Source organism: Perca flavescens, chromosome 18, assembly GCF_004354835.1.
Source record: "Perca flavescens isolate YP-PL-M2 chromosome 18, PFLA_1.0, whole genome shotgun sequence".
NCBI classification, from domain to species: domain Eukaryota; kingdom Metazoa; phylum Chordata; class Actinopteri; order Perciformes; family Percidae; genus Perca; species Perca flavescens.
In genome coordinates, this window is record NC_041348.1 from 31955120 (window position 1) to 31965119 (window position 10000).

At 41.6% G+C, this 10000-nt stretch overlaps 1 protein-coding gene across 1 annotated transcript in view; it reads left to right on the top strand.

Annotated features, from left to right (window-relative positions):
* asap2b (ArfGAP with SH3 domain, ankyrin repeat and PH domain 2b) overlaps positions 1-10000 on the top strand; it is a 50247-nt gene that overhangs the window by 27747 nt on the left and 12500 nt on the right. The window contains exons 16-18 of the mRNA XM_028604677.1: positions 2723-2856; positions 3636-3730; positions 6109-6298. Coding sequence (XP_028460478.1) covers positions 2723-2856; positions 3636-3730; positions 6109-6298 — 419 coding nt within the window. The remainder of the gene's footprint in view (positions 1-2722; positions 2857-3635; positions 3731-6108; positions 6299-10000) is intronic.

Here is a 10000-nt window from a genome sequence, read left to right on the forward strand (position 1 = left end):
TGGTGATTTGGGGTGTTCTTTTGTGTCTCTGGTGCTTCCACACTCATACAAACTTTGAAAAAAATCCCTCCATGGTGTTCTGAGTGAGATCTGGTTTCTGAATGTGTCCTGCCTTCAGTCTCCTGGTGAGCTGTTCCACAACCGTTAGCTCGTAGCGTTAGCATGCTAACGCTAGCATGCTACATCATTCTCAATAGCAAAGCACTGCTACAACACACACTAGTTCACCATAATCTCCAAAAGAACTACTTCCATGTGCTCCCTGGTTTAGAAGAAGTCTCCCAGCTGATCCTGCCTTGGAACTGACTGAAGTTGGAGAAACAGCCTTTCTTTTACTGTCTATGGAGCTAGCTGACATGATCTACAATCTGAGCTACTGAGCATGTGCGAGTGCAATCAAAGATAGTACAGAAGAAGAAAATTAAAAGAGGTCTCACTCTGTAGCTAAAACAGAGACCAGGTGAAAAGAGGATCTGCAGCAGTGAGAGAGAGCTGTGCAGTACAACAAAAATATGGTGTTTTTTGAAAATGAAACCATGTAAACCTATTCTGGTACAACCTTAAAATACAATTATGAACCTGAAAATGAGCAGAATATGGGCACTTTAATGAAAGTAATCAAAGTAGGTTTTACTTTTATCTATTAGGTAACATGTCGACTAGGGCTGTGCTCGATTTGAAGAAATTCTTAGTCGACTATCACTCATTCAACTGTATCGACTAATCGATTAGTTGATTTAATGGACAGATCTGTAAATCTGAGTTTCTCCGTAAAGAGTCGTGCTAAAAGCGCCACTTTAATTCTTGTGTTTACCAGAGATGTGCTCGTACGTTTCTTGGAAATAAGTCATTCAGCATGAAAACAGCATCAGACATGACTAATGGACTAAAGAGATCTAAGGTGACTAAGACCAGAACCACCGATTAGTCCACTAATCCACTAAGAGGGAGCAGCCCTAGACATCAGATCATAATAGGTCACCGGTAGGGATGCACCAAATCCAGATTTTTGGGGTTAGGCAGAGTCCTGAATCCACTGGTTAAGACTCTGCTGACTCCTCCTCCCATCCTCAGTCCATGAACACAATAATAATAATGTATACTTTATTAATCCCACAAGGGGAAATACCAATGTTTTCACTCTGTTGTTATTACACACATGCTCAGTACCTATACATGCACCAATGGAGAGAGCTGCCCATGGAAAGGCAAGCAATTGGGGGTTCGGTGGTGTGGAAGGTGAACTGGCATCTCTCCAGCTACCGGTCCACCAACATACTTTGGTCCGTATGGGGACTTGAACTAGCAACCCTCCGGTTCCCAACCCAACTCCCTACAGACTGAGCTACTGTCACCCCCAACAAAGTAAACAGTGTCTGTCCTTCCTTTGCCGTAGCTGAAGTTGCTGCTGTCTGGAGATTCCTTTATGCGCCGAGTGCAAGCATAGGGTTCGGTTCGCTAGGAAACAATTCTAAGGTTCAGCAGAAACCAGAACCCCCGTCAAAAAGCCCAATATTCAGCCCAATCCCTGTCGTCCGTGTCACAAGACAGGGGACGAGAGGATTTATCCAAACCAGGGATGCACCGAATCCAGGATTGGGCTGAATATTGGGCTTTTTGACGGGGGTTCTGGTTTCTGCCGAACCTTAGAATTGTTTCGGCGCCGTTAATTAACCGGTCCCTCCAGAAAAACGTGATTATGCGATCGCAGAATTCAACGCATAATCAGCCAAAGTCTGCATATTCATGCGGGAGGGGGGGGGGCACATTTTTTCAAATATGCCGCACTTTCACCGCATAAATTGTCGATTTTCCACGCAAAATATGCGTGGCTTGCATGATTTCATAATCCCCAAATCTTTTTTGCAAAAAAGTCCCATAATATATCTTAGCAGAAAGTTGAAAAATGTTGCGTTTACTTCACACAAGAGCAGCCATTTAGCCCCTGTTGCCATGGGAACGTTATCAAGTGATGTAATAATTACGCGACTTTAACATCATCAAAAAGCTGGGTGTTAGGGGGTTGAATCTGACGTGTACTCTGAGTCTCTTAAGTTGGTATCCAATAAGATAGCTATCTTAATATCTGATGTCTATGTTATTAACGATTTTTGAAAGTCTGTCTCATTTGTATCTTTTATTTCCCTCTTTATTTTTACTTTAATATTATATTATTTGTATGTATTTTTGTATGTTATTTGTTTACTTATTGCAATGACTGAATATCTGTAAACTATTTTTGGAAATTAAGTTTAAAAAAAATCAGGGTGTTTTTCTCTTTTTCATCAAACCCCAAATTTTTGAAGTTTCCGCAATTTCATCGCATGAAATTGCATAACTATCCGGCATATTCCATCGCATTTTTTAAGAAAACGTGCCGCATAATCAACAGGGGTGGGACGAGATCTCGTTGTACGAGATCTCGCGAGATTAAAACCTGACGAGATTTCTCGTGGAGGTGACAAGTTGTCTCGTGAGGCGATGTGATGTCAGCGTGCCCCCCCCCCGGCCACTTTTAAATCATTCGTGTGGCAACATTTTGGTTTTCCTGCATAAATAATAAACGGCGAAAGAGGGACAGACGAGACGAACGCAATATGTAAACATTGTAAGAAAAGAAATGGCGTATATTTTTCTGGAAGGACTGATTAGATTACCGGAAGGCGTTTACGTAGGTGGAGCGTTTCAATGCAGCTGATAAAATCTTGAGTTCTGGGTTCAGGTCCCACGTGGCTGTCCACCAACCTCGGGGTGCTGATCTGCATCGAGTGTTCGGGGATCCACCGCGAGATGGGGGTCCACTACTCCCGGATCCAGAGTCTGGACCTGGATGTCCTGGGAACCTCCGAGCTGCTGGTGTGAGAAGGAATATATATATATATATATATATATATATATATATATATATATATATATATATATTTAGGCAGAAGATTGTTTGTGTCGTTTTAAATTAAAACTTGTTTTTTCAACATTTCTTTTTTTTGTTTTCGTCACTTTTTCCAAGTTTTTTTTGGTCCTTTTTTAACGACATTTTTGTCAATTTTTTTTGTCACTTTTTCCGACATTTAAAAAAAATTGTCTGTGTCTTGTGTCTGTGTGTGTGTGTGTGTGTGTGTGTGTGTGTGTGTGTGTGTGTGTGTGTGTGTGTGTGTGTGTGTGTGTGTGTGTGTGTCTCTGTGTGTGTGTGTGTCTGTGTGTCTGCCTGTGTGTGTGTGTGTGTGTGTGTGTGTGTGTGTGTGCTTGTGTGTGTGTGTGTCTGTGTGTGTGTGTGTGTGTGCGTGTGTGTGTGTGTGCCTGTGTGTGTGTCTGTGTGTGTGTGTGTGTCTGTCTGTCTGTGTCGTTGTTTGTGTGTGTGTATATGTGTGTCTGTCTGTGTGTGTGTGTGTGTGTGTGTGTGTGTGTGTCTGTCTGTCTGTCTGTCTGTCTGTCTGTCTGTCTGTGTGTGTGTGTGTGTGTGTGTGTGTGTGTGTGTGTGTGTGTGTGTGTGTGTGTGTGTGTGTGTGTTTGTCTGTGTGTGTGTGTGTGTGTGTGTGTGTTTAATTAAATCATAAATGATAGAAAGCTTTATCATAATAAAAGCATATATCCAGAAACTGTGTGAATGTGACAAAGGCCTCGTGTTGTGTTTTCAGTTGGCGAAGAACGTGGGAAACGCCAGCTTCAACGAGATCATGGAGGCGGAGCTCTCGGCGCAGGACGTCACCAAACCGGACCCGAGCAGCGACATGTGAGTCCACCAGGAAACAGGAAACAGGAAACAGTTACTCAATCTGAGTAATGTATCCTGAATACTTGGATTACTTCCACATTGAATTGCATTTGCAGCCATCAAGCTTACTAAACAGGCCTATTCTGGTGTGTTCTTCTATTCCAACTGGCTGAATGTGCACCTAAACAAGCAGATGGATTGTTGTATTTGTAGTCCCGAACTGCATACTACAAAAATCTCACTAGCTAATTTCAGCTAACGTTAGCTAGCATGTCACACGGGGCTAGTACATCTTTCAACGGCTCTGGAGCTAGTAAATCAGCATGTAGGAGAATGTAAAGTTGCACGTCAACTAAGCAGGTAGCTACCTGGTAACATAGCGATGTAGCTACCTGGTAACATAGCGATGTAGCTACCTGGTAACATAGCGAGGTAGCTACCTGGTAACATAGCGATGTAGCTACCTGGTAACATAGCGAGGTAGCTACCTGGTAACATAGCCCGAGGTAGCTACCTGGTAACATAACGAGGTAGCTACCTGGTAACATATGAGGTAGCTACCTGGTAACATAGCGATGTAGCCACCTGGTAACATAGCGAGGTAGCTACCTGGTAACATAGCGAGGTAGCTACCTGGTAACATAAGAGGTAGCTACCTGGTAAACATAGCGAGGTAGCTACCTGGTAACATAGCGAGGTAGCTACCCGGTAACATGGCGAGGTAGCTACCTGGTAACATAGCGATGTAGCTACCTGGTAACATAGCGAGGTAGCTACCTGGTAACATAGCGAGGTAGCTACCTGGTAACATAGCGAGGTAGCTACCTGGTAACATAGCGAGGTAGCTACCTGGTAACATAGCGATGTAGCTACCTGGTAACATAGCGAGGTAGCTACCTGGTAACATAGCGAGGTAGCTACCTGGTAACATAGCGATGTAGCTACTTGGTAACATAGCGAGGTAGCTACCTGGTAACATAGCGAGGTAGCTACCTGGTAACATAGCGATGTAGCTACCTGGTAAAATAGCGAGGTAGCTACCTGGTAACATAGCGAGGTAGCTACCTGGTAACATAGCGATGTAGCTACTTGGTAACATAGCGATGTAGCTACCTGGTAACATAGCGAGGTAGCTACCTGGTAACATAGCGAGGTAGCTACCTGGTAACATAGCGAGGTAGCTACCTGGTAACATAGCGAGGTAGCTACCTGGTAACATAGCGAGGTGACCAGTAAGACTACAGCAGGCGACTACCCCTTGGCTAATTAAAAAAATAATTATTTTGAGGTTAGCATTAGCAATCAAACAATCACAGATGGCTAAAATGTTTTCGAAATGGCTGCTAGCTACAAGTAAGCAACCAAACACAACAAAGGCTGTCACTTGAATGGTGTTTTGAGCTAACGTTAGCAATCAAACGATCATGGATAGCTACAACGTTAGCAATCAAACGATCATGGATAGCTACAACGTTAGCAATCAAACGATCATAGATAGCTACAACGTTAGCAATCAAACGATCATGGATAGCTACAACGTTAGCAATCAAACGATCATAGATAGCTACAACGTTAGCAATCAAACGATCATAGATAGCTACAACGTTAGCAATCAAACGATCATAGATAGCTACAACGTATTCCATTACTCCCCAACCCTGTGATGCAGTAACGTGTGTGTGTCTGTGTGTGTGTGTGTGTGTGTGTGTGTGTGTGTGTGTGTGTGTGTCTGTGTGTGTGTGTGTGTGTATCTGTGTCTCTGTGTGTGTGTGTGTGTGTGTGTGTGTGTGTGTGTGTGTGTGTGTGTGTGTGTGTGTGTGTGTGTGTGTGTGTGTGTGTGTGTGTGTGTGCGTTCTGTGTGAGTGTGTGTGTGTGTGTGTGTGTCTGTGTGTATGTCTGCGTGTGTGTGTGTATCTGTGTCTCTGTGTGTGTGTGTGTGTGTGTGTGTGTGTGTGTGTGTGTGTGTGTGTGTGTGTGTGTGTGTGTGTGTGTGTGTGTGTGTGTGTGTGTGTGTGTGTGTGTGTGTGTCTCTGTGTGTGTGTGTGTGTGTGTGTGTGTGTGTGTGTGTGTGTGTGTGTGTGTGTGTGTGTGTGTGTGTGTGTGTGTGTGTGTGTCTGTGTGTGTGTGTGTGTGTGTGTGTGTGTGTGTGTGTGTGTGTGTGTGTGTGTGTGTGTGTGTGTGTGTGTGTGTGTGTGTGTGTGTGTGTGTGTGTGTGTGTGTGTGTGTGTGTGTGTGTGTGTGTGTGTGTGTGTGTGTGTGTGTGTCTGTGTGTGTGTGTGTGTGTGTGTGTGTGTGTGTGTGTGTGTGTGTGTGTGTGTGTGTGTGTGTGTGTGTGTGTGTGTGTGTGTGTGTGTCTCTGTGTGTGTGTGTGTGTGTGTGTGTCTGTGTCTCTGCAGGCAGACAAGGAAGGATTACATCACCGCCAAGTACACCGAGAAGCGTTGGGTTAGGCGTGTGTGCGGCGACGCGGCGACCAGAATGAAGTGTCTGTGTGACGCGGTGATGAACCGGGACATCGAGGCCCTGATCCAGGTCACCGCTGAGGGGGCGGACCTGCGGGACACAATCCCCATCCCCAACCAACACGTAACCATCATTATTCATACAGAGGAATCTGTGTCTTAGGGGACCACTAAGGTCTATATAAAAGAGACTTCAGATACAGTATTAGAGGACCACTAAGGTCTATATAAAAGAGACTTCAGATACAGTATTAGGGGACCACTAAGGTCTATATAAAAGAGACTTCAGATACAGTATTAGGGGACCACTAAGGTCTATATAAAAGAGACTTCAGATACAGTATTAGGGGACCACTAAGGTCTATATAAAAGAGACTTCAGATACAGTATTAAAAGAGGGGACCACTAAGGTCTATATAAAAGAGACTTCAGATCCAGTATTAGGGGACCACTAAGGTCTATATAAAAGAGACTTCAGATACAGTATTAGGGGACCACTAAGGTCTATATAAAAGAGACTTCAGATACAGTATTAGGGGACCACTAAGGTCTATATAAAAGAGACTTCAGATACAGTATTAGGGGACCACTAAGGTCTATATAAAAGAGACTTCAGATACAGTATTAGGGGACCACTAAGGTCTATATAAAAGAGACTTCAGATACAGTATTAGGGGACCACTAAGGTCTATATAAAAGAGACTTCAGATACAGTATTAGGGACCACTAAGGTCTATATAAAAGAGACTTCAGATACAGTATTAGGGGACCACTAAGGTCTATATAAAAGAGACTTCAGATACAGTATTATTAGGGGACCACTAAGGTCTATATAAAAGAGACTTCAGATACAGTATTAGGGACCACTAAGGTCTATATAAAAGAGACTTCAGATACAGTATTAAAAGAGACTTCAGGGACCACTAAGGTCTATATAAAAGAGACTTCAGATACAGTATTAGGGGACCACTAAGGTCTATATAAAAGAGACTTCAGATACAGTATTAGGGGACCACTAAGGTCTATATAAAAAGAGACTTCAGATACAGTATTAGGGGACCACTAAGGTCTATATAAAAGAGACTTCAGATACAGTATTAGGGGACCACTAAGGTCTATATAAAAAGAGACTTCAGATACAGTATTAGGGGACCACTAAGGTCTATATAAAAGAGACTTCAGATACAGTATTAGGGGACCACTAAGGTCTATATAAAAGAGACTTCAGATACAGTATTAGGGACCACTAAGGTCTATATAAAAGAGACTTCAGATACAGTATTAGGGGACCACTAAGGTCTATATAAAAGAGACTTCAGATACAGTATTAGGGGACCACTAAGGTCTATATAAAAAGAGACTTCAGATACAGTATTAGGGGACCACTAAGGTCTATATAAAAGAGACTTCAGATACAGTATTAGGGGACCACTAAGGTCTATATAAAAGAGACTTCAGATACAGTATTAGGGGACCACTAAGGTCTATATAAAAGAGACTTCAGATACAGTATTAGGGGACCACTAAGGTCTATATAAAAGAGACTTCAGATACAGTATTAGGGGACCACTAAGGTCTATATAAAAGAGACTTCAGATACAGTATTAGGGGACCACTAAGGTCTATATAAAAGAGACTTCAGATACAGTATTAGGGGACCACTAAGGTCTATATAAAAGAGACTTCAGATACAGTATTAGGGGACCACTAAGGTCTATATAAAAGAGACTTCAGATACAGTATTAGGGGACCACTAAGGTCTATATAAAAGAGACTTCAGATACAGTATTAGGGACCACTAAGGTCTATATAAAAGAGACTTCAGATACAGTATTAGGGGACCACTAAGGTCTATATAAAAGAGACTTCAGATACAGTATTAGGGGACCACTAAGGTCTATATAAAAGAGACTTCAGATACAGTATTAGGGGACCACTAAGGTCTATATAAAAGAGACTTCAGATACAGTATTAGGGGACCACTAAGGTCTATATAAAGGGGACCACTAAGGTCTATATAAAAGAGACTTCAGATACAGTATTAGGGGACCACTAAGGTCTATATAAAAGAGACTTCAGATACAGTATTAGGGGACCACTAAGGTCTATATAAAAGAGACTTCAGATACAGTATTAGGGGACCACTAAGGTCTATATAAAAGAGACTTCAGATACAGTATTAGGGGACCACTAAGGTCTATATAAAAGAGACTTCAGATACAGTATTAGGGGACCACTAAGGTCTATATAAAAGAGACTTCAGATACAGTATTAGGGGACCACTAAGGTCTATATAAAAGAGACTTCAGATACAGTATTAGGGGACCACTAAGGTCTATATAAAAGAGACTTCAGATACAGTATTAGGGGACCACTAAGGTCTATATAAAAGAGACTTCAGATACAGTATTAGGGGACCACTAAGGTCTATATAAAAGAGACTTCAGATACAGTATTAGGGGACCACTAAGGTCTATATAAAAGAGACTTCAGATACAGTATTAGGGGACCACTAAGGTCTATATAAAAGAGACTTCAGATACAGTATTAGGGGACCACTAAGGTCTATATAAAAGAGACTTCAGATACAGTATTAGGGGACCACTAAGGTCTATATAAAAGAGAGACTTCAGATACAGTCTATATAAAGAGACTTCAGGGACCACTAAGGTCTAGGTCTATATAAAAGAGACTTCAGATACAGTATTAGGGGACCACTAAGGTCTATATAAAAGAGACTTCAGATACAGTATTAGGGGACCACTAAGGTCTATATAAAAGACTTCAGACTTCAGATACAGTATATAAAGGGGACCACTAAGGTCTATATAAAAGAGACTTCAGATACAGTATTAGGGGACCACTAAGGTCTATATAAAAGAGACTTCAGATACAGTATTAGGGGACCACTAAGGTCTATATAAAAGAGACTTCAGATACAGTATTAGGGGACCACTAAGGCCTATATAAAAGAGACTTCAGATACAGTATTAGGGGACCACTAAGGTCTATATAAAAGAGACTTCAGATACAGTATTAGGGGACCACTAAGGTCTATATAAAAGAGACTTCAGATACAGTATTAGGGGACCACTAAGGTCTATATAAAAGAGACTTCAGATACAGTATTAGAGGACCACTAAGGTCTATATAAAAGAGACTTCAGATACAGTATTAGGGGACCACTAAGGTCTATATAAAAGAGACTTCAGATACAGTATTAGGGGACCACTAAGGTCTATATAAAAGAGACTTCAGATACAGTATTAGGGGACCACTAAGGTCTATATAAAAGAGACTTCAGATACAGTATTAGGGGACCACTAAGGTCTATATAAAAGAGACTTCAGATACAGTATTAGGGGACCACTAAGGTCTATATATAAAAGAGACTTCAGATACAGTATTAGGGGACCACTAAGGTCTATATAAAAGAGACTTCAGATACAGTATTAGGGGACCACTAAGGTCTATATAAAAGAGACTTCAGATACAGTATTAGGGGACCACTAAGGTCTATATAAAAGAGACTTCAGATACAGTATTAGGGGACCACTAAGGTCTATATAAAAGAGACTTCAGATACAGTATTAGGGGACCACTAAAGGTCTATATAAAAGAGACTTCAGATACAGTATTAGGGGACCACTAAAGTCTATATAAAAGAGACTTCAGATACAGTATTAGGGGACCACTAAGGTCTATATAAAAGAGACTTCAGATACAGTATTAGGGGACCACTAAGGTCTATATAAAAGAGACTTCAGATACAGTATTAGGGGACCACTAAGGTCTATATAAAAGAGACTTCAGATACAGTATTAGG